This window comes from Delphinapterus leucas, chromosome 1 (assembly GCF_059928025.1).
Source record: "Delphinapterus leucas isolate spDelLeu-1000000601 "Yukka" chromosome 1, BTC_Dleu_Yukka2, whole genome shotgun sequence".
In the NCBI taxonomy this organism is placed as follows: Eukaryota; Metazoa; Chordata; class Mammalia; order Artiodactyla; family Monodontidae; genus Delphinapterus; species Delphinapterus leucas.
The window spans coordinates 158018323-158045155 of NC_143129.1; the positions used below are offsets into that span (position 1 = coordinate 158018323).

At 39.9% G+C, this 26833-nt stretch overlaps 2 protein-coding genes across 5 annotated transcripts in view; both read right to left on the reverse strand.

Moving 5' to 3' along the window:
* Positions 1-363: 363 nt before the first annotated feature.
* On the reverse strand, positions 364-14255 carry TMCO2 (transmembrane and coiled-coil domains 2). The gene is made up of 2 exons (XM_022575377.2): positions 7333-14255; positions 364-5339 (listed from the first exon to the last, which is right to left on the reverse strand). The coding sequence occupies exons 1-2, from the start codon at positions 7552-7554 to the stop codon at positions 5025-5027; spliced, it is 537 nt and encodes a 178-aa protein (XP_022431085.1). The 5' UTR covers positions 7555-14255; the 3' UTR covers positions 364-5024.
* A 103-nt stretch (positions 14256-14358) lies between these two features.
* The window catches only part of RLF (RLF zinc finger), a 79844-nt gene continuing 67369 nt past the window's right edge, over positions 14359-26833 (reverse strand). For all 4 annotated transcript variants that reach the window (XM_022575376.2, XM_089895385.1, XM_089895388.1 and 1 more), the window contains 2 exons: positions 23840-23981; positions 14359-19240 (listed from right to left, as the gene is read on the reverse strand). In XM_022575376.2, coding sequence (XP_022431084.1) covers positions 14591-19240; positions 23840-23981 — 4792 coding nt within the window. In that variant the 3' untranslated portion in view covers positions 14359-14590. The remainder of the gene's footprint in view (positions 19241-23839; positions 23982-26833) is intronic.

Here is a 26833-nt window from a genome sequence, read left to right on the forward strand (position 1 = left end):
ATCTGTTTTATACATATTAGTGTATATACGTCAATCCCAATCTCCCAATTCATCCCACCTCTCTTTTCCCCCCTTGGTGTCCATACGTTTGTTCTCTACGTCTGTGTCTCTATTTCTGCCTTGCAAACCCGTTCATCTGTACCATTTTTCTAGATTCCACAAATATGCGTTAATATATGATATTTTGAACTATTGTTTCTTGACTGCTTTTCCTTTGTTCCTGCCTTCTTTTGTTCCCTTAAACTCATTAATTACTGAGACCTGTTCAAGGGCAAGCATTGTGGCCAGGCTTAGATCACAAAATGGCATAGGCCTAAAATGGCTTCTCTTATATCAAGAAAGCCATGCCTGGTTCTTTTTCTCTGGGGTCCCCTACCCTATCTGCTTACAAGATTAGCTGACATTTGAGTACAGACCAAAAGAAAGTAAGAGAAGAAGCCAAGGCGTGTGGGTCTGGGAGAAGTGTGCCATGCACAGTGAACAGCAAGAGCAAAGGCCCTGAGGTGTGACAATGCTTAGCATATTTGAGGAGTAGTAAGAGAGTGGGGAAAGAGTGGAAAAAATAAGGAGGGGTATGCAGATCATGCCGTAATGCAAAGTCTTTTAGTTAAGAACTTGACCTTTACTCAGAGGGAAATAATAAGCCATTGAAAGGTTTTGAACAGAGAAGTAAAATGATCTTTTCAGCTACTCTGTAGAGAATAAATTGAAAGGGGACACAGATGGAAGCAGGGAGTCCAGTTAGGAGGCCAATTCATAAATCCAGGTGAGACATGCTGGTGGCTTGGACTAGGGTGGTAGGGGTGGAGGGAGAAGGGAATCATGGAAAGTAATAACTTGTTCCCCTTTGCAGAAAGATAGTGTTAATAGATGGGCTGGTCCATGTGGAGACTGACATGGGAGCCTCAAAACAGGCTATTGTCAGGGTTTTGCCAAAGAAGAGGATACGGATGCTCCTCCCTAGAGTGTGGCCACTGGTGTAAGGTAGTTCATCTACCCCATCTAACCTGAATGATAAAATGGCTCTCAAACCCTTTCCCTATTTTGCCTTGATTCTCTGTTTGCCAAGCATCCAAGATCTCTTAATTGATGCCTTGGACATAAGTGATCTGATCTCAAGAAAAGAATGACCCCCCACTAGGAATGAATACTTGGTATCAATCTCTTATGATTGTGGTGAGAATCATTTATCTTTTCTGGGGAACTGAGGGCCAGGAACAAGGTGACCCCAAAACTGTAACTCAGATTGGGACTTGAACCCACAGTCTTTTAACTGAGATCACACCTGGTCTCAGGACTTAATGAAGCTCAGGTTCTTGATGTCTCATCACAGAAAGAATTCAGTGAGAGACAAAGTGATAGGTAAGAAGTGGATTTATTTAGGGAGAAACACGCTCCACAGACAGTGTGGGCCATCTCAGAAGGTGAGAGTGGCCCCAGGGTATGGGGTTGTCAGTTGTTATAGGGGTGGGTGATTTCATAGGATAAATGAGTGGGAGGAGTATTCCAGCTATTTTGGGGAAGGGGTGGGGATTTTCAGGAATTGGGCCACTGCCCACTTTTTTTTTTAATTTAATTTTATTTATTTTTTTATACAGCAGGTTCTTATTAGTCATCATTTTATACACATCAGTGTATACATGTCAATCCCAATCTCCCAATCATCACACCACCACCACCCACCCACACCACTTTCCCCCCTTGGTGTCCATACGTTTGTTCTCTACATCTGTGTCTCTATTTCTGCCCTGCAAACTGGTTCATCTGTACAATTTTTCTAGGTTCCACATATATGCGTTAATATACAATATTTGTTTTTCTCTTTCTGACTTACTTCACTCTGTATGACAATCTCTAGATCCATCCACGTCTCAACAAATGACCCAATTTCGTTCCTTTTTATGCTGAGTAATATTCCATTGTATATATGTACCACATCTTCTTTATCCATTCGTCTGTCGATGGTCATTTAGGTTGCTTCCATGACCTGGCTATTGTAAATAGTGCTGCAATGAACATTGGGGTGCATGTGCCTTTGAATTATGGTTTTCTCTGCGAATATGTCCAGTAGTGGGATTGCTGGGTCATATGGTAATTCTATTTTTAGTTTTTTAAGGAACCTCCATACTGTTCTCCATAGTGGCTGTATCAATTTACATTCCCACCAACAGTGCAAGAAGGATTCCTTTTCTCCACACCCTCTCCAGCATTTGTTGTCTGTAGATTTTCTGATGATGCCCATTCTAACTGGTGTGAGGTGATACCTCATTGTAGTTTTTTTTTTTAATTAATTAATTTATTTATTTATTTTTATTTTTGGCTGCGTTGGGTCTTCGTTGCTGCATGCGGGCTTTCTCTGGTTGTGGTGAGCAGGGGCTACTCTTTGTTGAGGTGTGCGGGCTTCTCATTGCGGTGGCTCCTCTTGTTGTGGAGCACTTTTTGACCTTTATGGTCGGCCTTGGAACGGTCATGGTGCTTCTGGCTGTGTCATTTAGCACGCTGTATTACAATTAGTGTATACTGAGGCTCAAGGTCTAGTGGAAGTCGACTTGTCCGCCATGTTGGACCTATTTGTTTCTAATCAGTTTATGTCGTGTCCTCGGGCTATGTCATTCTTTTAAAGGTTGTGCCGTGCCCCCTTCCCTACTGTTTCAACCTCAACCCCATCAGTTTCTTTTGCATCTAGCTCATTCTATCCTCTGTCTCCCACACAGACTACCAAATCTATGTTACTCCCCTGTTTAAAAACCTTCACTGGGCCATTCCCAACAGTATGGCATGAACTTTAAGGCCCTTCATTACCTGACATCACTCTACTCTTCTAGACATTCTTCTGACACTTTCCTTTGATATACCCCAGAGTGGTAACCAAGACAAAAAGACTGGAACTGTGCACGAAGGGAACTGAAATTTAGCACAAAAAATTGAGACACTGACTTTAAAAGATTGCGTGGCACTCCTTCAGCAGCACAGTTCAGAACCTTCCCACCTACACCGTCAGATAATGCACATTGTTGATAACTCCCATCTGTTCTGTTCACATCAGAAATTAAAGCTGATCTGAGGATGAGGTTAGTGTGTCCTTCCCTGAAGCCAAAATCCTTCATTGTCGCTCTGGAAATAGACAGTTCTCAGTCACCCTGAAACTCTCCTTGCCCTCCAAGTAAGCCATCCTCTCTCTCACATGGCTCTGTGGTAAGCCCACCAGCAGGAATACTTTCCATTTCAGTGTCTGCCTGTGTAACCCCTTATGGGACAACTCAGTGTCACCTCCTCTGCCAAGGCTTTCCTGGCCCCGCCCTGTATTCACCAGCCTGTTTTTGCACTACACAGTGAAGTCTCATCTTTATTCAGAAGTTGCATTCTAACTCCCATGCACCGGACAAAAATTATGACCAGAATTACCTGCAGAAATCCCTTAGGAAGATGTCACTTGTCATGCCAAAACCTTGGTTCTCTGTACACCGACGCCAAACAGAAATACAGAGACAGAGTTATGGAGGAGAAAGAAAGAGTGGCTTTATTTCTTTGCCAGGCAGAGAGGGAACACCGCAGGCTAGTGCCTCAAGAACTGTGCCCCCTCTCGTCCGGGGTAGTGGTCAGAGGTATGTGATAAGGATCTAGGCAGGACAGTCTTGCATTCTTCTTTCTTCAGGGTGGGGCTGCTGACAGGATTAGGGTGTGTGCAGGGTCCCTGGTGGTCTCCTAATCTTGATGAGCTTCTCTGGTCCCTTTAATCCTGCCTCAGGTGGTTTCCTGGCTGCTCCTCCCTAGATGAGCAACTGTTCAGATCTGCCCTTTGGCACTCAGGGAAGGTCATGGAGGCTGGAGTCTTGCCTACAAGAAATGGGGGACAAAAACCCCTCCATGCCTGGGAACCCCACAGGGCCCTGCTTGGCATCACTTGGGAGACTTATGTGTTGTCTCCTGTGGAACAAGGCAGCCAGTTTTCCTCCAGCATGGCAACAAACCACTGTTTATAAAGTATTTCATTTAGGTGTCAGATGGTTACAAAGTGTTTCAATGACTGTAATCACATTTACTGTGGCAAAATGCGCACACTATAAGGCTTGTGGAATCTGAGACCCACTGAGACAACCATCTACCACCATCTCCCCAGTACGCCATCTTTCTCAGCAGGGGACACACTCATTGAGTGGAATGGCAGGTAGGTGCCTCCTTCCCTTCTTCCCTCCCTGCTAAGCTAGGATTCACACGAGGAGAATTCACCTAAGCTAAGCTATGACCCTTGTTCTGTATTATCTTTTTTTTTTTTTTCTTTTTGGCTGCACGGCTGCGGGATCTTAGTTCCCTGACCAGGGATTGAACCCACGACCTCGGCAGTGAAAGCGCGGGGTCCTAACCACTGGACCGCCAGGGAATTCCCTGTATTATTTTTATAATTCCTTGTTCTGAAATGACCTGTCCAACCAACCAAACTGAGTGCTCCAGAAGCACTCAGAACAGATTCCCAAGGATGATCACAATGCTTTCTTAGCACAGAATAAGAATTAGTAAAAGTTGGATAAAATCAAACAATCTCCTTTATGTCCAGCCCCACCCTTGCCCACCTCTGAATAATTAATGCAGGGAGACTCCAGGCCACATATTTATCTTTAGGCCAAAAACCAGCACAAGAGCCAGCCTCCCTCTTTATAGGACAGTCCACAGCATCACCCTTAACAGCACTTTCTTGCTGTTTTTATTATATCGAATCCAACCTCTTCAGCATGGAGCTCAAGGCCACATCCCTGACCACTCTCCCTTCTTTTCCCACTCCCATGATTCCTTTTCTATATGGCTGCTTAGGGTCTCCAGCCTGCCAAGTGGGCACCACAATCTCAGACATTTTTTAACCACCACGATCCCCCACGTAACCCCACCACACACACAAGTGGAAGCTGGGCCCTGCTGAATAGAGAGCCAGTCCTGGCTGGGTAATTTCAATATAGTTCTCTGTCTTTATTGATACACCACTGCACACATGAGGGAAACAGTGCTTTTCTAGAAAAGATTGGAGTCCATCACATTTCAGATGTGGATGTAAACCCTGATGTAAGCAAGGGACTCTGGCAGTCAGAGCAGCTGCAGTTGCGCTCAGAGGAGCAATCCCTCCGTGTGGCAGGTTTTTGGGAAATGATCATCCCTTCCAGGTCCTTCATTTTGTTTTCCACTGTCTGAAGCTTTTCTAGAATTTTCTCTTGCAGACCCAAAGATAGGAAGATATTATTGTCTTGAAATGGGAGACCATTCCCTTCTGGGTTGACCAGCAAAGCCTGAAAAAAATCTGAGCCTTTCTTGTAAAGTTTGTAGAGTGTGATTGCAAACAACAATATTTTCTAAAATAAAACAACAGAAGTTGAACGTTACTTGTTTATAAATGTGAAATGCCACAGTTTACTGTAGATGCAAAAACAAAAGATGACTCTAGAAGTAATTATAATCCCTCATTCCTATGCCAAGCCTTCTGTCTAACAAAACATCTTCACACCTATTTTGTCTTTTGATCTTTATCACAAAATGGAGTGGTAGGCAGGTCAGGGATTATTGTAATTAATATAATTAAAAAAATAATAGTAGATACTGTTTGCTGAAAGTCTGCCTCATGCAAGGCTCTGTGCTAGGAGTTTCCTTCCCTATGCAGGACCTATTTATGTAGAAAAAAACAGAGCTGGATAACCATTTAGATGCCTTCCAGTTTGGACTCTGTCATTGTCCAAGGTCATATATTTGGAAATGGTAGAGCCAGGACTGGAATCCAGGAATTCTGATTTCCATGTATATTCTCTTAGGACACAGTGGTCTGAAACACTGGATTTCCTGGTCATAGAAAAAAAATTTTTTTAATGTGCTAGGACAGAGTCCTGGTGGGAAAATAAAAAAAATCATCTTTTTTCCTTATAATAACTAGCACTGCTTACTGAGTACTACTGTGTGCTAAGCTTTATACATACAAGATCTCCTTTAATCCTCACCAAAACCCTGAGGGAGGCACTGTTAGCAAACCGATTTCACAGATAAGGAAACTGGGGTTTACAGGCTAAGTGACTGCTCTCACATCACACAGCAAGTGATAGAATGAAGAAGCCCCCGTAGTCTGACTCCAGAGCTTATTAACCACTCTGTTATACTACCTCTTTTTCTTGGCTGAGGTGTCTGGAGGGCTGCAAAATTCATCTTTCTGATTGAATTAAACAATAACCAAACAAGAGCAGAACCCAGAAGTACAGATAAGAGTTTGGTGTTTTGCCTTCTATTCTTCTATATTCTAACTGAAATACATGTATATGAATATGTAGACACACAAATCCCTGTTGGGGATTTAGGTCAGTTGGACTATATTAAATGAGATTTTTGGAGAAGAATTTAATTTAGGATCCTAAAAATTGGGTTCAAATCTCAGCTTTTACAATCTATGTCACCTTGGGTCAGTGATAACCAAGTTCACTCACCTACAAAATGGAGATAATAATCCCTGCCCTGCCTACCATGCAAGGTTTTGAGAGATTAAGAGAATGCATGTGACTGATTTCTCAACAGTAGTGACATGAAAATAAGTGAGCGCTACAAAATAATCCAGTAATAACTTATCTCAGCATTTACCAAGTAAACCAGTCACCCTTTAACAAAGCCCTCTTTAAGTCCCGTCTCCTTAAATTTAGGCTGAACCTCAGTGCACCTCAGTTTCCTAGTTCGTCATATGAAAATAACCTCTATTTCATGGAACTGTTGGGATTCTCAAAGCATTTTAACTATATTGTCAATATAGCTATAATTGGTAATTAAACAGAGGTATGTTTGTAAAATCCTAAATGTTTTTCATAATCCCAGCCAATTGTACTCCTATTCCCCAAAAGAGCCCCTGTATATTCATTGTGATGACTAAATAAATATACACGCTTCCTCATCAGTTACAGAGCAAAGGCACAGTAAGAACAGAAAGGCGAAATCCAAGATCCCAGTTATACTTGCAGTGCTATTCTGTAAGAGGTACTCCACACGGTGTCTGGCACACGGTTAGACACTCAAAGATGAATACAAATACATGATCAAATAAATTTGGAGGTAAGGCTGCCTTCTCAGATTATGAACTTCTTTAATGTGTTTTATCATAAGACAAGCCAAAGATCATTGTGAGAAAGACCATTTTTATGCCAAAAACCTAACTGATGGAAGTTTTTAAGGATAACGTAGTTTCAACCAACTTCAGAGACAAAGGTTCACTCTGGTTTATATGCATGGTCTTAAAACTGGGTGGCAGCAATATGGGAGGGAACTGACCAAATTTCAATGTAAAACTATTTAAATTTCTCTGTAACGAAAGAGTATAACCTGAATTGACTGAACACTTCGTTTCCATAAGGCATATACTCCTATTCCCAACAAAATCAAAACGGAAATCCCCAGGATCACTTGCACAGCCGGAACAAGATTATCTAGTAGCCCCAAACTTGTTTGCTGAGGCACACTAGTCTCTCCCAGAAAAGTTGCTTGTAGATAATTCCATATCGAGCTCAGAGAGATGATGTCCCAGATAGAAGACAAAGGTGACATTTTAATATAACAGCAGCTCCAGGAACTGCATGTGCAGAGGCTTTAGGAACCTAGATACGAGTTAGGAAGAGTTGTCTGGGAGTCCAGTTCTGAAGCCATTGTGAGCTGTGCTTTGTGATATCACTGTTCTGAAGCTCAGCTTGTTTCCCACTCACCCACTGAACCTTCTCACTCAAAACCAAGCAGACAGTGGTCTGAATTCTCAGTTCAGTCATAGCACTCTCTCTAATCTTCGGCAAGTCCTAGCTCTAACACAGCACTGTCCAACAGAACTTTCTGCAACGGTGGAAATGGTCTATATTTGCTCTGTCCAACGTGGAAGACACTAGTCACTTGAAATGTGGACAGTGTGGCTGAGGAACTAAATTTTACATTTTATTAAATGTAAATTTAAGTAGCCACATGTGGCTAGTGGCTACCCTCTTAAACAGTGTATAGAACATTTCCAACAATCCATGGGATGGAGAGCAATTATTTTCACATTTCAACTGAGAAAACTGAGGTTAAGTGGAGAGGAGAGGAGACAGGATTTAAAAAGGGCTTTCCTAAAGAGCGAATAGTTTACTTGGTAAATGTGGAGGGAGGTTCTTACTGGATCATTTTGTAGCATTTCCTTTTTCATATGTCACTACTGCTTAGAAATCGTGATCTTTGGAAAAGCTTTTGACATATTTGAGCCTCATTTTGCTCATCTGTTTACATCTCCTTCATAAGATTTATATTAGGAACAAATGGTATAATTTCCTAAGCACTTTGTAAACAGTAGCATGCTGTACCATAACGTATATGCCATGTTATCAAATCCATTATTTACTGACTAGTACCTATCTACTCAACAAGGAGGTATGAAAGTATAAAATATAAGGTCTGTTCCCAAAAATCTTACATGAAAAAAAGGTAGTTCACACACAAGCGTATAATATAAATTGTGAGATCATTTACCAAGACAGCAAGAATCCAAAAGAGGGTTTGCATCAAGAGGAGGGGAGGGGCATGGTAAGTAAGGAGAAAAAGGGTCAGTTATGACAACTTTTAGAAAAATATTGTCTGATGCTATTCTGATTTGTTCATCTGGTTGACTGAAAGAAAGAAGATGAATAGGGAAGCCTGGTGGAGAAAGAATAACTGTTTTGTTCTTGCAGGAATCAGAGGTATGGCAAGTTGCTTGAGGTGTCAGGGACACATCCAGGAAGCAGAGTCTAGAATGTTGTTGGATATATAGCACCATGTCAGGGCGAAACGACCTACTGATTTAGGAGCGACTGCTAATGATGTTAAACCCATAGTCTGCTAGTGACTGACCACAACCAGAATCTTTTCTAGAAAGGAATACAAATTACTCAGATAAGACTTGGGATTTTACTATAACAAGTTAAACGTATGTCAGAACCCATTAAAGAATGATAACCAAAAACTTTTAGGAGAAAAATATGGTTGTGACAACCGAATCATTACCCAAGACTTCCTATACTAGATGAGATCCCCCTGTTACATGGCACCTTAGACTTTACTTTCAAAGCACTTAACACGATTAAGGTTATTTGTGCAATTTTGGGTTTAATATATCTTCCCTGACTATTGTAAACTCAAGGAAGACAGGGACCAAGTCCATTTTATTGACTACTGTATCCCTAGTGCTTGGTACTTAGCAGGCATTCGAATATTTTTAAGTAAATACAGAGTCCCCTAGAAGAATTCCAAATATCTTTATAGCCTGAACTGTTCAATCATCAAGTGCCTGTTACCATATTTGTGTACTCGTTTCTACAGAAGCTTTATAGGGTAGCTGTTAAGAGGATAGGCCTTTGGGAGTATAATGGATCTGGGTTCAAATTTTGGCTGTACTATTCACTAACTTTGTTACCTTGGGCAGGTTACTTAACTTGAGGCTCAATATCTTCATTGGTAAAGTGAGAGTAATTCCTACCTTGTAGGGCTACTGTAATGAGAATTTGATAATTTGTGTAAAAGAGGGCAACTATTATTTACAGTGATGTTTATGACCAAATGCAAGGTATTGTGGATCTCAATAGTATAATGTCCCTCAAAGAGAATCTAGTCTGAAAACCCATTTATTGTTTGACTCGCCTCTCGGCCACCAGAACACCTCCAATGATGAATTTATCACCATGCGAGGTATCTCGGCCCACCTTTAGTGTCATCCATCCATCCATCCCTCAGTCACGTCCACATTGCGCCCTATTAGGACTTCTTGACTTACACTGCAACTTATGATTTATGCAGTGCCTACTTTCAAAGCTTCACTAGGTTCTTCATTGTCCTTCAAACAAAATCCCAAATCCAGACCATAGTGACAGGCACTAAAATACCTGGCTCCTGCTGACCTATCCAATCTTCTCTCCTACCCCTTTCCCTTTTATTCTCTTAACTCTATAGCTCTACTAGATTTGTCAATGTCACTAACACACCAAGCTGTTGTACCACAAAGCCTTGGCACATAATTGGATTATCCTAACTCCTATTATTTCTTCAGGTTTAAACATTGCTTCCTTTAAGGAAGATTTTCCTGTCCTCTTTTTTGGTTCCCTCAGTCAGGGCATCTTTTGTAGCACTTTTACTTAACTAATTTTTTGTAGTGTTTTGTTTAATGTCTGTCTTCCTGACTAGACTCTAATCTCCAGGATGCAGGAAACTTACCCTGTCATGTTCAACATTCTCCCCAGAAGCTGGCAGAAGGTGTGTGCTTAGTAAATATCTGGCTATAGCTTTCCTATGCCTCTTGGCTTCTCTTTTCCAGGCTAAACCTGCCAAATACAGGTTGACAGGTTTTTAAATCTCCTGACTATCCCAGTTACTTCCTCAGAGAGGTTCAGGCCTCCAAATGCAGGCCGTCACAGACTATATTTCTGCAAGTGTAGACAAAGCAGGCCTGCTAGCACAGTGGGCCACTCTTTGCAGACTCAGCTGTACATAATAGGAGGCTGTGTCCTGAATCAGGAGTAGAAAGCCGCGAGGCCTCACAGTCTACCATGGGGGTGAAGAGGGGACACCAAGCAACTTTTCTGATTTTCAGAAGTTTCTTTCCGGAAGAAAAACTGACTTTTCCATAAGTCACACGATATTCACAGAAACAATAGTTTCTCCTTTCCACCTCTTTCTCAAATGAGTAACTGTCAACACTGGACATATGACTGGAGTTGGATCTGCATGACCTGGCTTTTACCTATGCTTCAAACTTTATTTCCCACTACTCACTTTCACAAAAATTACAGCTTAATTACAGAACTGTGGTATTTGTGGTACTTTAAATACCACCTGCCACTTTCCATCTTTCTTCCTTCACATTAAGTTCCCCTCCCTGACATTTTTCCAGTCAGATGAGATTGGAAACTGGGCTCCACCTCTTCCTAGCTTTATCAGCTAGGCAAGACACTTCATCCCTCTCTTAAGTTTTTATCTGTCAAATAAGAATACTAACAGTACTGACTTCATGGAGTTATGAAAATTCAACAAGGTAATTTTATGTAAAGTGCTAAAAAAAAAGTGTAATTATCCTGCATTCTCACAGCACTTCCCACTTCGTATTCTGGGCCACTGCTTCTAGAACTTTTCTGTGCCTATAAATCATCTGGAGATCTTACTGAAATGCAGATTTTGGACCAGGAGGTCTGGACTTGACATTCTACATTTTGAACAAGCTCCTAGGTGATGCCCGTGCTGCTGATCCATGACCACACTGTGATTAAAATGTTTAAGCTACGCCAGCTCTCACATTAAAGCTCCATGATAGCAGGTCCTGTAACAAATCTGCTTTGTTATTTTTATCTCCCAAAACATCTGGAATTATCTTTAAATATTTGGCTAATGACTAACTCTGTTCTCCAGTGACTGTCCTTCACAGTGCAGGTCAAAAGTAGGTAAGCTGGGACAGGCTTCCCTGGTGGCGCAGTGGTTGAGAATCTGCCTGCTAATGCAGGGGACACGGGTTTGAGCCCTGGTCTGGGAGGGTCCCACATGCCATGGAGCAACTAGGCCTGTGAGCCACAACTACTGAGCCTGCGCGTCTGGAGCCTGTGCTCCGCAACGAGAGGCTGCGATAGTGAGACGAGAGGCCCACGCACCGCGATGAAGAGTGGCCCCCGCTTGCTACAACTAGAGAAAGCCCTTGCACAGAAACGAAGACCCAACACAGCAAAAATAAATAAATTAATAAACTCCTACCCCCAACATCTTCTTTTAAAAAAAAAAAAAAAAGTAGGTAACCTGGGGCCGAGGGGATAGGTTAGGGATGAAATCCCTAGGAAGGCTAATCACTAATGATTCGCTCTCTTTCACACATGTGCTCATGAACATGGGGAAACATGGAAGCAAGAGAATTCTGGGTAAAATTCAAGAATCAAAGTGTCTGGCATTCTCGACTTCCACCTATCATTTTAGGGGGCACAAACTCAGTGCTTCCAGGTCTGTGTCAGGGGTTGGGGACAAACCCCAAAGAGACATCAAGTAAAAATGACAGTACTAAAAACTTCAAAAATAACCCTCTGATCTTCTGTATTATCATATAATCACACATGCTGGTTTTTTTTTTTACATGCTGGTTTTTAACAGAACATTGTCTTCAATAAAGATCAAACGAAGCAAGCCGCTACAACTGGAACAGAAAATGATCTTAGGGTCATCTTAAAGCAAACCTTCAATTGGGTTCTGATAATTAGGGTTTGGTTCCACTGCAAATGGACGCACTTGGTCCTTCCAGGAGGTAGGAGTTAGAGGTGGTTGAATGGATATAGTTGAGTGTATTTTATTTTGGCTGAACTGGGCGGCATGTGGGATCTTAGTTCCCTGACCAGGGATTGAAACTGCCCCCTGCAGTGGGAGTGCAGAGCCCTACCCACTGGACAGCCAGGGAATTCCCCTTTATTTTTATTTATTTATTTTAAAATTTTATTTTATTTTTGGCTGCGTTGAGTCTTCATTGCTGCGTGCAGGCTTTCTGTAGTTGCAGCGAGCCGAGGCTACTCTTCGTTGCGGTGCACGGGCTTCTCGTTGCGGAGCACGGGCTCCAGGTATGCAGGCTTCAGTAGTTGTGGTGCACGGGCTCAGTAGTTGTGGCTCGCAGGCTCTAGGGTGCAGGCTCTGTAGTTGTGGCTCACTGGCTTAGTTGCTCCGCGGCATGTGGGATCTTCCTGGACCAGGGCTCGAACCCATGTCCCCTGAACTGGCAGGCGGATTCTTAGCCATTGTGCCACCAGGGAAGCCCTCCCCTTTATTTTTAAATTTTTACAATTTTTTTTTTGGCTGGATATAGTTGAGTCTTAAATAAATTAGCAGCTTTCTCTTGGTCTGATCTAAAAATCTCTAGTATTAGGAATTTTTTAAATGAGGCCACTGGTTATTTCTCATGCTCAGATCACAGATAAGGACCTTTCAAAATCATCACCTACACCACCTCACTTCGTAAGTGAGGAAACTGAAGCCCACAGAAGAAATTAGCCAAAGATCCCAAAGGAGTCAGGAGTGACCTCAACCTCTCAGATGTTCTACTGTCACTTTTTCTTTCAACAGAATCTTGTTTGAGAATCCTGTTACCTACTACGACCTGAGCCAAGAAATGACTTGGGCTTGGGGGGTGCTTTAGACTCTTAGGGTGAGGAGGTGGCAGAATGAAATCCCTGAAGAGCTGATAAAACAAGGTTTAAGGGTTAGAGAAAAGATCTTAAAATCTTAACCAGAGGCATAAGAAAGGGATATTAGGAGTATGAGTCGTTCCATTGCTAGCTAATGAAAGTGGCTGCAAACTTTAAAAGGAACAGAGAATAAGCTGCTGTATTTATAAGAATACATTCCATCCTCTTCCCCCAAATCCATTTCTTCCTTTTGTAGTCCCACCTCAATTGGTTGTATCACTACTGAACCTTAAGTTTTCCTCAAAACGTTTTCTTCACCCTCCAACATCCAATAATCCTCTTGAATTTTTCAATTTCGTCTACTCATCCCTCTGCTGCAGTTGTCAGTACAGACTCTCACCAAGTTTGCCGCAATTACTTCACAGTCTTAACGTCTACTGTTTCAGTTCTCAGCCCCTGAAATCACACTCATTTCAAGTTATCTATAGATTATTAACACGAATGTTTTGTTTAAAATTCTTCAAAGGCTCTCAGCTGCCTATGGACTCAAGTCCAAAGTCCTTAGTGTTCACGGTTTGGTTCCTGCCTATCTCTACAATAATCTCATCCGCTCCAGTGCTCCCCTTTTACTGACAGCCTATCAAATTATTTGTAGTTGCCTGGAAACAAGACTTTACATCTCTGAATTTGCTGTGCCCTTCACATTATGTTCGGCATACGCTCTCCTTTCTACCTGGACAACTCCTGGACATCCTCTTCTGGGAGCTATCTTGACTCCCAGAGTTAATTATTCTATCTCGGAATTTTCTTTCCACAAAAATTTTAAGACAATAGTCATTCAGAAGGAAGCTTCATCTGAATGGTTTGGTTAATAAGAAACAAAAAACTACTGGGGTAAAATATAAGTGCACATTCCAGAAAATATAAGTGCAATTCCAATTTATGTGTGGCATGAAAACTCATTATGACTAAACAAAAAATGGGTGAAAAATTGTAATTTATTGAAACTCAACTCAAAAAATATAAGATGCTGTAGTGTACAATATATTACACAGAGCACCCTCAGGTGCACATTCAAGTCAAGTAAGAACATATCCCTTTCCCGAGCCCTCCCACCCTGGGATCTTAGTATTTGTTCCATATACAATCATGCACACTTAATTTGAAAAAGGAAGCCCCAATATATTTTGATGTATTAATTAGCACCAAACAAGAATACAGTTCCATTTTTTTTTAATAAACAAACAAAAAAAAACCAATCAATAAACCAACTGGAGAGCTAATGGACTCAGCCAATACTGCTGACATAGATATTATACATTCATGTAAATACACAGCCTATTCTACCCTAAACAATGGTGTGGCTGGTTCTCAGCCTTTGTTCGAGTTGGCAATTGTCCCCATGTTGCAGTGTTGGAGCCAGTCTGTTTCTAAAACAAAATTGCTATTTAGGAACTTCCTACACAAAGCTCATCTGTCTTTTTTGTTGGAAACAACTCTAAAATTGGTGTGGAAAACTTAGATCTTTCAAGGACAACCACTGGCCGAAGATAATGAAGCTGTTTTAAGGCAAGTTCTCCACAGTCTGTTAATGCTTTGTCCAATACGACCCTCAGGTTTTCCAAGGGAGGAACTGTTGTCGTCTCAGCTACTATTAAAGGTGGGATTGCAGTCAGGTTCTCATGAATTGCAGAGTCACTGGAAGAATGAGGTATGTCAACTTCAGGGTCATTGTCATTCACCATATTATTTGCCATAACACTCCCTGTTAAGTCATTACTGGGTTGTGAAGAATTACTTAATGGTAAGTGCTCTGAAGGCTCCCAGTCATCAAAATCATCTTCTTTCTCTTCACTTTCCTGAATAAATTTCAGAAATGAAGATTCAAATCCCATGGGTTTGTAAGTCTTCAAATCAAATGACCTGGGATGTGGATGCTTCTTAAAATTCTCTTTTGGGACATGGGTTGAATTTTTTACAGTGTTTTCTTGCCCTGAACTTTGCTGCCCGGTTTCTGAGTCTTTGATCCTTGGTAAAGGCAGCTGGAAACTTGTGAAATAAGTCCCACTTTCAGTCCCATCAGGATTAGGTATGGAATTTTCTATTTTACAAGGAGGAGGCTGAACTGTATTACACTGTTCCAAAGAAGTGGTTTCTGAACTATGGTTACATTTCAAAGTTCCTCTGTAGAGCAGAGTATCTGCATCAAAAACTGGGTTGCTTTCTGTACATCCTTTCTGACCTCCATCCCTTTCACCTGGATAAAGGGAATCGGCAGTCTGGACAGGTATGCTACTGTCACCTGGGGAATGGCTGTGCTTTGTGAGCTCTGATTCACAGCTTCCATCTTCTTCTTTCTTTATACAGGGCTCTGCTTCAGAAGGGGGCTCCTCCTTAATTTTGGTACCGTACTTAACACAAACGACAAGATTTTCCATCTGTTGCTCTAAATAGGCACTACTCATCTGATGGGTACGTTTGTAATGCCTCACTATGCTGCTCTCCAACTTCACCACAGATAAGCATCCTTGAACCATGCAAGGGTACTGCGTGTGCTCAGAATGCTCCACACACATATGGAGGGCTTCAGCTCTTGTTTTAAAACTAATCGGAGCTTTCTTTTCTTTGATTAAGCCACATTTTTTAGCCTTAGCATTAAACGATCTCCTGGTAGTCTGATGTTCATGCCCCTGAGGGTGAGTTTTTTGACACACCTTTTCACTCCTTAGTAGCCTTTCATTTGCCACTTTCTGGCTTCTAAACAGATCATCATAATAGTCCTTATGTCGATAATATACATGTTGAGAATAATTACTGCGATGGGTGAAAATCTGGCCACAGCCATTAAGATCACAATGAATTTCATAATCTGAATGTATTTCTCCTTCAATATTATGCTGTTCCATCAAGTGGTGCTTCAACTTGCTGAATGTATAAAAAACAGCAGGGCACTGAGGCTGGTTACAGGAAAACCTGGCCGCTGACTCTGCTTCAGAAAGCACTTTCGGCTCTTCAATGTGGTCTAGGTTATGAGAGTCACTACAGTGCTTAGCAAGAGCTTTAGAACACAGGAAACGCTTGTTACATTCTTTATATTTGCAAGCAAATATCTTTTTGCATTTGACAAGTTCCCTTTTGGTTCTCGCTTTGTCTTTCTCTAAACATAACTGTTCTTTGTTGTATTGATGTACAGTCCTGTAATGGCGAATCAAGCCTTTTAGATTGGTGAATGAGGAGTTGCAAGTTTTATGGATACAATGGAATGGTTTGTGGTATTTATTCAAAATATAGCAGAGATTTCCTTTAGCAACAGTTCTCCTGCTACCTCTCCCCTCTCTTCCTTCTCCTTCTTCTCTATGGCTACCTATTGGTGATGATATATCAGATGTTTTACTTTCTGTTTCTTCGCAGGATGACTCCAAATCTGTTTCTGAACTGCATTCATCCTTTTTAGAATGACAGTGTGGCTTCTCAGAGTTACTGTTGGGATCACCTCCAAGTTCCACGGAACAATCACCTTTCAACCTGTCTACTGAGCATGGGCCTTCATGATCACATTTTTCATTATCTAATAGTTTTTGAGTTACTCTGTCACTGCCAATTTGATGTTTATTTTTATAATGAATCCTAAGGTGTGTTTTTCTCGTAAATGACCTTTGGCAGATATGACACTGGAACGGGGAATACCGATGTTGAAACATGGTTAGCTGAAGGACTTTTTCTTTTGAGTAATTATGTTTTTTAAGATAATGCATTAACAAAGCCTCTCTGGTCACAAATTCATATTTGCATCCTTGAAGCTCACAGAAAAAAGGCTTGGCTGCCAGCTGTGCCAGGTACTGACTTGGCATATTTTCATCTTGATTCTGAAAATTAAGGTCTGAGATTGTAGGTGACACCGCTTGAAGAGACTTAGCACCACTGGATGGGTACCCCTGCAATGACCCTGAGAAAGATCCATGTGTTATTGAGTTTTTCAAGCTTAAATGCTTCAAGCGTAACAGAAGTTCCAACATGGTATCCTCTGTACACGGCCTTTTAGATGCACAAATGGTGGCTTCTGAGGAATAACCCTGATGTTCTCGTTTACATTTAGTATGAATATTGTGATCTAGACCTTCATCTGGGGAGTCACTGTTTGTATCTGAGCTAGGTTTAGGTTCTGTATCAAACTTTTCAGTTTTTGGATTATGTTCATTACCCAAACAGGGAAAGAGATCTTTTGTCTTTACCTTTTTGGGTTTGAAATGGTATGGATGAACCTTCCTTAGATGCTTCTGCATGCCTCTTGCGTTTTTGTACGTGGAACCACAGCCATCAAAACCACAGGTAAACTTAGTCCCATCAAAACAAACTGCCACATTGGAACATTTTTCTTTTAAACCAGAGGGCACAAAGACTTTCTCGTGAGACAATAATATATCCTGCATGGTTTCAGAGTGATCCAGTGTGTCAATTAACTCTTCATTCATGGAAGCTGAAGAGCTATGACTTAACTGATCACTGGAATTACTGTCACTGTTTTCTTTCAGATTTTCTGCAGTTTCTATTTGAGAACTAGCTGATCCTGCACAGAAAAGAAGATCCTCTGGTAAATGTGATTTATCAGTTTGGTCAAGTAGATGGGGCTGATCAATACAATCTTGCTTGTCACCTGCTGCAGGCTCAAGTTTCACTGATTTCTTCACATCTCCATTTGAACTTTCAACATTATGCATTGAGAGGTGATTCTGGTATTCAATTTTGGAATAATAGAACTTTTTACAGCCAACGAAGTTGCATGTGTAAGATGCATCCCTAAAGTGTTGTGCTTCATGGTGGTAAAGCTGTCCCAAGTCACTGAAAACAATATTACAGCCATTTAATTCACATTTATAACGCAGATCATCATGTTTTTGTTTATGGTTAAGCAGTTCATTCACTGATCCAAACCTAGCATAGCAATCTATAGATACACACATGTAAGGCTGAGGACCACAATGCACTTGTTCATGCTCTCGCAGGTGAAAAGCAGACATGAAATGTCGTCGACAGTAAGTACACTTCTCTCTTCTATTTTTCATATCTAAGTAGTGCTTGGCATTTTCATCATTATTTTGGTGTTCAGCTTTAAGATGCACACTTAAGTATTTAAACTGCTTAAACACACGGGAACAGTCTGTGCCAGGACATGGGTACAAATCTCTGTCTTGCAGGTGGCAATCTTCTAATTTGCTGAATGTGACATACTCATGTGACTCTCCTTTGGCTTGTTCATTCAATGACTGACCTTGCTCTAGGGTTGCAGAAGGGCTCTTGGGACAAACTCCCTTCTGAGAGCCTTTCAACAGTAACTTCTTTCTAGAGCGGTCCCTTCTGCTTGGTGGCATTTTAACATGTTCCATCACATGAGGAACAAATATTTCTTTTCTCTTGAATTTTTTAATACAAACCGGACAGGTGTAAATTCCATCTTCCATATGCATCTTAGAATGATGAAGAATCCTGGCCTCTATACATTCCCGCTTACATAACAAACAGAAAAATTTATACTGAAGCCATCTCTGGTATCTTTCAGAAGAACCAATGGGTTTTTTGTCTCTTTTCTCCTTTTGGTGATCTGTCAAATCTCTTCTTCTATATTGTTTATCTTCTTTACTTTCCTCATAATCACTAAGAAATGACTCTAAAACATCTGTGTCATTAATAGACAGTTCATAGCCACTTAGGTCATCATCAGAATCTGAGGCTTCTTGTCCCAGAAGTTGGTGGCAGTGTCGTTTTAAAGTTTTCCAGTCCCAAAATTCAGGATCAAAAGGCCAGTGGGCTTTTAAAGCTAGTAAAAGCTCACATCGGAGAGAATTCGGAACTGGTGCATTTTCTTCATCAAATTTTTGATCTGGTTGAGAATACAGTTCTTCCAACATATTAAATCCATCCAAACTGGGTTCAATTAAGAATTCTGTAAGCTGACAGGCTCGTCTAACTTCTAAATCTTCTGGTAAAAGACAAGCAATTGTTTTACAAACTGATGCCTTCATTTCTTCATCCTCACTTGATCTGAGTTGAAGAGCTCTGACACATAGTAAAATCGACACCCCAAGACCAGCATCTTGTGCCTGTTAAGAAAAATAGGGAAGAAAAGGTTTTTTTTCCCCAGTTTGGAAACATTACATAACTTTCACTGATAAGACACACACATACACACACACACACACACACACTTACTTCTTAAAACTTAAAGTTCTTAAATCTTTCTTCCTGCAAGTTACATTTAGATCCTCCTTCTTTCAACACGCAAAGGACTGGATTAGATGTTACAACCATGAAAAACAACAATGTACATTTATAGAGTATCCAACTTTATAAGGCACTGCATATTAAAGCAGTCCTTAACCCTCAAGGAATTTATCTGTGTGCCAAATGTATAAAAGCACATAAATTCAAAGGAGCTCAGTCAGGATAAATAAGGTCACTGAAGGATTCAAAAAAGAATTGTCTCAAGCTGGGCAGGAAGGATAGGGCTTAAATAAATGGGTGCAAGAGGAAACACATGTATAAAAGTAAATCTAAGATTGAATTCAATTAAAAAAACTCATGTCTATGTCATGAACAATTGGGTGTTTTCAAAACCTCAAGGCTTAGAATAAACGATCCTTTCCATTTCCTCCTAAAAGAATTAATACTCTATAGTTACAGGTATACTGAAATCTGTTTCCCATGGAAAAACAACAGAAAATTTCTCTATAGCAGGAGGTTCTCAGAAATCAGTCAAAAAATCACAAAAAAGATCTGGTTGTATATGATAAAAGGTAAGTGCATTTAAGATGATTCTTTCATGTGATAGGCTGAAAGGGTGCGTGAAAATAATATAAACCAAGAAAAGGAGGATCTTATGGCAGAGTGGCTTAAAATACGGTACTTAAGAGCACAGAATTTTGAGTATGACTCTGACTGACTTTGAACCCCTGCTTCACTACAGTGAGAAGTTTTTAACTCCTCTAAGCCTCAGTTTCCTCGTCTGTACAATGATAATTATAGTGGCAGTATTGGATTTTCCTCCTAATGCTGTTATAAAAATGAAATAAGGTAACACAAAATGAGTATTACAATGTTGGAACATAGTAAATATTCAACAGAACCCCATAAAATATTTGAGGATAAATTCCACTGTTCAAACATCAATTTGCTAAGCAATTATTCTCGTTGGGCACCATCCTAAATGCTGAGGACACAAAGAAATAATTGCTATCAATTTACAGACTCCTTACTACATCCTAGGCACTATTCTAAATAAACTTTTTGCATACATCATCCTCATTTTATAGATGAAGAAACCAAGGCTCAGAAAATTAGTTGCCAATGTCACCAACTAGTGAGCAGAGGAGCAAGAATTTAAACTTAAAGCATCTTTTCCCAGCGTCTGAGTCTTAACCACTTTACACTCTATACCAACTCCAAAGTTAATTGACTTGGCGATATCCCACGTGCCCTTGATACAATATGCCAAGGCATTTCTTCAGCTTCCTGGTTTAAAACCTATCAAATTATTCATATCTATCAGTTTCTTCAAAATTCAGCTCCACATTCCATATCCTAATTCTAATTTATTCATCACTCCTTTAACAAGTAACTTCTTGGTATATCTGTTCAGAATGTATAATGGTAGTTATTTTTTTTTTGAAAAGTGTTCTTAATGATTTCACAAATTTTACCATTTCAACTACATTAGGCTGTTTAAGAAACAACACACATTCTTTGCTGTTTATCTCACAGTCTTCCAAAGGGGTTAAGTAACTTGTTAAGAACCTATGATTTTAAAACTTAACAGACTTTCTCCAAAAGTCACGCATCTCTAATTTTCAGCTTCTTTATTACTAAAGAAAAAGGATTAAACTAAATAAAGTCATGTTTTACAAAACAGTACTACTTATATGTTCCACCAAAAAGGGCCCTAAGGCCAAATAAACTGGCTTCAAGATTATCCCTCTTCTTATGCCTCCTACTTCAAATATAACCACATCCACATCCTTTCTTCTGTCATACTATTTTTGAAGTCTTGAGAGAGACCCTGGATTCTCTAAAGTCATCCCTTCCAATATGACTTTCTCAAGTCACAGAATCAAAATTTAACAACTCTGAGCACTTTTAATTGATCATTTGGTTTAAGCTCTTTGTTTACAGAAAACTGAAGCCCAGAACATAAGGAGGTTCTATTACAAGGCCCTCCTTCCGCAAGAGACCCAACGCCCACAAAAGTTTTTCAGCATCATTAACCTTTTCCTTCGCAAGGTTGCTAGCTGTGCTAATATCGTTTCACCTCTTCTTTTACAAAAACAGAACACCTGGTTTTATCTGGTTACAAAGTCACCTGGAATAATCAAATAATCAACATATCTCCTAGCTTTCCCCTGCAGCTAGATGTAACCGTGTCTCTGTGTGTGTGTGTGTGTGTGTGTGTGTGTGTGTGTGTGTGTGTGTGTGTGTGTGTGTGTGTGTTGGAAGGAGTGGGGGAAAAGGTGTGTCATAGTGTGGTTTGCTCTCCACTCCACTTCTCGCTATCTGGAATGGAGACATTATAGCTGGGATTGGAATATGAGATGGAAGCTAAGTGTTAACAGCAGATAAAAGGAACCTGGGTTTCTGATATGTGGAGCCATGAGAGCAACCCTGGCCTGTCTACCTGGGTTATCTACCTGTATAGGAGAGGGAGAAACGTCTATCTTCTTTACACCGCTATCGCTGTGGGATATCTACCATTCACAGTAGAACTACATCCCAACTGATACAGGTTAGATCACCTCTCTTTTAAAAAGCTAGAGGTTAAGTCTCTCAATTTGAAAAGAATTCCACATTCACTCCCCTTCCACCTACCAGTCCATAACTTTCCTATCCTTCAGGACAAATATAAACAAGGATTACAGTGGAAAATGTCCTAGACTGAGATGAAAAAGAAATGGGTTTTGGTTATACAAATGGACAGCAAATTCCTTGGTCTGTGTCAGAAGCCCACCTTCCCTACTGCTCTAGCATCTTTCCCATTTTTTGTGGTTCCTTGAGGTAAACAGAAATCTAAGATGACCCCCACTGACCTTCACTTTTGTATAATCTCCTTGCTTTGAGTATAAGCAGAACCTATAAATATCATTCCTATAATTATGTTACGTTACATGGCAAAAGGGACTTTGCAGATGTAATTAAAGCCTCAAATCCACTGATCTTAAGAAAAGTGGATTACCTAGACCTGACCTAATCACGCAAGCCCTTTAAATCTAGATCTGGAAGTCAGAGGTAGAGGAGGTCAGATTTGAAGAACTCCTAGTGCCTTTGCTGGATTGAAAATGAAGGAATGGCATGAGGGTGGCTTCTAGGAGCTGAAAACAGACTGTGGCTGACAGCCAGCAAGAAAATGAGGACTTTAGCCCTATAACTGAAAGGAACTGAATTCTGTCAACAATAAAAATGAGCTTAGAAGTGGATTTTCCACAGAGCCTCCAGATAAAAACTCAGCCTGGCCAACACCTCAATTTCAGCCTTGTGATACTGAGCAGTGAACCATGCCACACTGTGCTGGACTTCTGCCCTACAAAACTGTGAGCTAATAAATGGGTGTTAACTGAAGTGCTAAGTTGTGGTAATCTGTTATGCAGCAACAGAAAATTCATACTTCCCTTAAAGATTGGGAAAAAAACAACAACAACTTTTTAAAGGCCAGTTGTACCACTAATTTTTTTTAAACAAGGCAAGTTCTGTAATTACTTGAACATGTTCTCTGTGAGACAGGAGACACAACTTCATTTGCAGTGATTAGAAATAATTATCACCTAGCTTATCGGACCATAAATTTGCTTCAGACAACTTTTACCTTTTCCTGTCTTCACTGGAGAAGACTAGATACATGTATTTCAAATAAAGTATAGGATATGGAAGGTTACATTAAAGGAGATGGGAGGTATCAAAGATACAACTGTGCCTTGACTTTAGTATAAACAATCGCTGGATGTTGTCAAAGATGTGACCCATAAAACATACACATAAACCATTATAGATATGGGTATATAGAGATCTCAGTCATGAGTAGGTATTAAAAACAAAACAGAAACAGAACATAGCATAAGAATCATCTCAAATCTCCAGGCTGGCAGTCTTATCATACATTTATGGGGCTGAACTAAAAAAACAAGGCACTTCATTTCATTTTAGGAAATATTTATTTCTTTAAGAAAAACAAAAAACGAAAAAAACCTAACTTGTTTCCTAATTCGCACAGTTTATAATTTGTGTACAGTCGATTCTGGAACTGTTCTGTTAGTCCAAAACCTAGAGAATCTATCACTCCATCCTGAAGGAGCTGAAAAATACAATTTTACTTTCTTTCTTTATAATTATTATGTTAATTTGCAAACAAACATGCCTGTATAAAATAAAGAACACTGTTCTAGGAAAAGGAGATATAGGGTGGCTGAGGTGACAGCCAAGAAACATAATCTTTCCCTCCTCCAGTGGTCTGTCAAGTCAATCACTATTGCCCATGAAAAAAAATTGCAGATTCCTAGGAAGTAAGTCTGTAGAAACAGCTAGATATGTCCCACTCCATAACCTTATTAAACCCCATTATTTCTCATTTTCCCTTATTTAAAAGGAGTTTCCTGAGAAGTTATCTCCCCACTCATTTCTTCCCTCCACAACAATCAGCATAAAAAGCATAAACTACTCACTTCAGTTTGTATAACTCTAATCAGGCAAAATAAATGCTGCTGTGTTTTAGCTATGACACCAAACTGACGACAGCGCTCCAAAAAAGTGTCTATAGAAGGATCGATTCTTCTTTGCAGTTTACTCCAAAAGAGAGTCAATTCCCTATAAAAAGAAAGATTATGGTAAAACATTTAAAGCAACTGGTATTTGCTACCCCAATTTTTTGGTTTGTGAAAAAAAGGTGACAGTAAGTAAAACCTAGAAGAAAAAAACTGTCTATATTCTGCTTCCTCTCAAACTAGTAAAATTATTAAGAAGAATCCTCCTTGAAAATTCCCCCACTTCTTTCTTCTTTGTACCTGGGCAAAAATAAAAACAACAAAAGACTACTTCCTTTATGCTGACATTTTCAAAGACTTACTTAGATCCCATCTTGTTCCAAAAGGTTTTACCCCTTACATTGGTAACTATACTGACTGAATTAAGCCCTGTCCTAGTGGGCAAGGATCATCAGACATCAATACGCTGCCAACAAAGTGTATACAACTATGAAATATTCTAATGGTATAGTACTTCACCACGTTAATCTCATGGGCCCTTTCCATCTCTAAAATTGTCATGATGCTACTTAGGCCTGTATCTTGGAATGATAATATCTTAAATATTACTAATAAAATTATTAAAATGGCACTCTTGGAAATGGCTAAAATACAAGAATCCCACAAATATTCATTATGAAAACTAAGGAAAGCTTGAAATGAATAAGTTAAATAAAAGTATTGAATGGGCTAAGAGAAAACTCTAAAGGAAAAGCACTAGAAACTGAACAAATGCCCAGAATAGAAATGCTAATGTTAATATGAAATGTGAATTCAAGGAAAGTTCCTTAGCAAAACAGAAGAGAACGTTATCACTTTAAAAAACGCGACTGGGGACTTCCCTGGTGGGGCAGTGGTTAAGAATCCACCTGCCAATGAAGGTGACACGGGTTCGAGCCCTGGTCCAGGAAGATCCCACATGCCATGGAGCAACCAAGCTTGTGTGCCGCAACTACTGAAGCCTGCACACCTAGAGCCCGTGCTCTGCAACAAGAGAAGCCACTGCAAAGAGAAGCCCGCGCACTGCAGCCAAGAGTAGCCCCTGTTTGCTGCAACTAGAGAAAGCCCTTGTGCAGCAACGAAGACCCAAGGCAGCCAAAAATAAAATAAATAAATTTATTTAAAAAAAATTTTTAGGGCTTCCCTGGTGGCGTAGTGGTTAAGAATCTGCCTGCCAATGCAGAGGACACGGGTTCGAGACCCGGTCTGGGAAGATACCACATGCCGCGGAGCAACTAAGCCCATAAGCCACAACTACTGAGCCTGCGCGTCTGGAGCCTGGAGAGGCCGTGACAGTGAGAGGCCCGCACACCGCGATGAAGAGTGGCCCCCGCTTGCCGCAACTGGAGAAAGCCCTCGCACAGAAACGAAGACCCAACACAGCCAAAAATAAATAAATATATTTTTTTAAAAAAAGTTTTAAAGTGACTCTTTTCTGTACAACCTCAATGGATACTGTGTATTTGTTAAATGATTTCCATTAAAAAATAATATTATTTTCACGAGCCAGTTTTAGAACACTAATATCCTATTATTGCTATTAACACAGACTATTCCAGGAAACGATACAAACCCAAAGCTTAAGAAATGAATACACCTCTTTTTATAATAGATTTAAAAACAAACATGTTTAACAGAACGTATTTTCTTATATTTTTAAGGAGGTAACTGGGATTCTCATATGGTAAAATTCTTACATAGATATAAAACTTGCTTCAAAGATTGAAATAAATACATGTCTCAAGACATATATGATTAAAGCTTATAATATTTAATGATGGAAAATTTGAGCTATATATAACAAGTAAAATTAACTTAAAATGCCTTTAAATATTTGTGTTTGGTGACTAGCATTGCTTTCCTAACCAGAAAAAGTAAAAACTGAGAACAGCTACCAAGCAGGCAAGTAACTGGGATGACTGTTCATTTTTAAACTTAGAAGACTGCTTCATTCACATGTAAGCATGTTACTTATAAAACTTTAGAGAATAATGCAAAATTCTGAATAACAAAGGAAATGGAGAATTACATATGCTCTCAGATAAAGTAAGTACCTACCAAAATATATGTGAAATCTATGCTATCTGAAAAGAACAAAATTATCAAAGCTAGTAAAACCTGATTATGAAGATAAAAGGGTAAAGGATATCTACTATCTAAAATTCACCAGCTAGCTACAAGTTTAAAGTTACGCAAATCTGATAAAGTGATAAAAGGCAGGTTGAGAGTTAAAGTCTCTCAAAATGATTTTTTTAAAAAAATCAGAATGTCTAGGGCTTGATTTATTCCAAATTTAATATTTCAAACTCTAGTTAACTCCAAATAACCACGATCAAAAAAGAACATTTCTATCATGTGTTTTATATTTGTACATTTATTTCCACAGTTACAACTGAGTGATTTAAAACTATTACTAAAACAAACTAAAACTACTATTACCCACCCAAACATACAAACATGCCTGACACCATGAAAACTGGTGGATTACTAGTGAGAATGCCAAGATGTCACTTTAATCATCCATTCAAATCTGCACACTGGAACAATGAAACCACCAACAGCAACTTATAGCCTCCTGGATCATACATGCACTAGGACAATACTTCTTCAACCACTACAATGATGTGATTTTTAAAAAAATGGACCACCATTAAAGAATGTATTGAAAATGATTCTACTATATGGATGCTTCAGATGATTTACTGCACCCTCAAATTAGCCCACCGCCTACCTCAAGACAACAAATTATATACAAATTCATAAAAATTGGAGAGGAAACTTAGTTCTATTAATAGTAGGAAACACATTTTGGTAGACATCTAGCTACCAAGCAAGAACCTTAAACTGCACTGTTTCTGCAAAGCAGGAGGCCCACAATGTCAAACTGAGATCTAGAATTTAGGTATTTTAGAAATG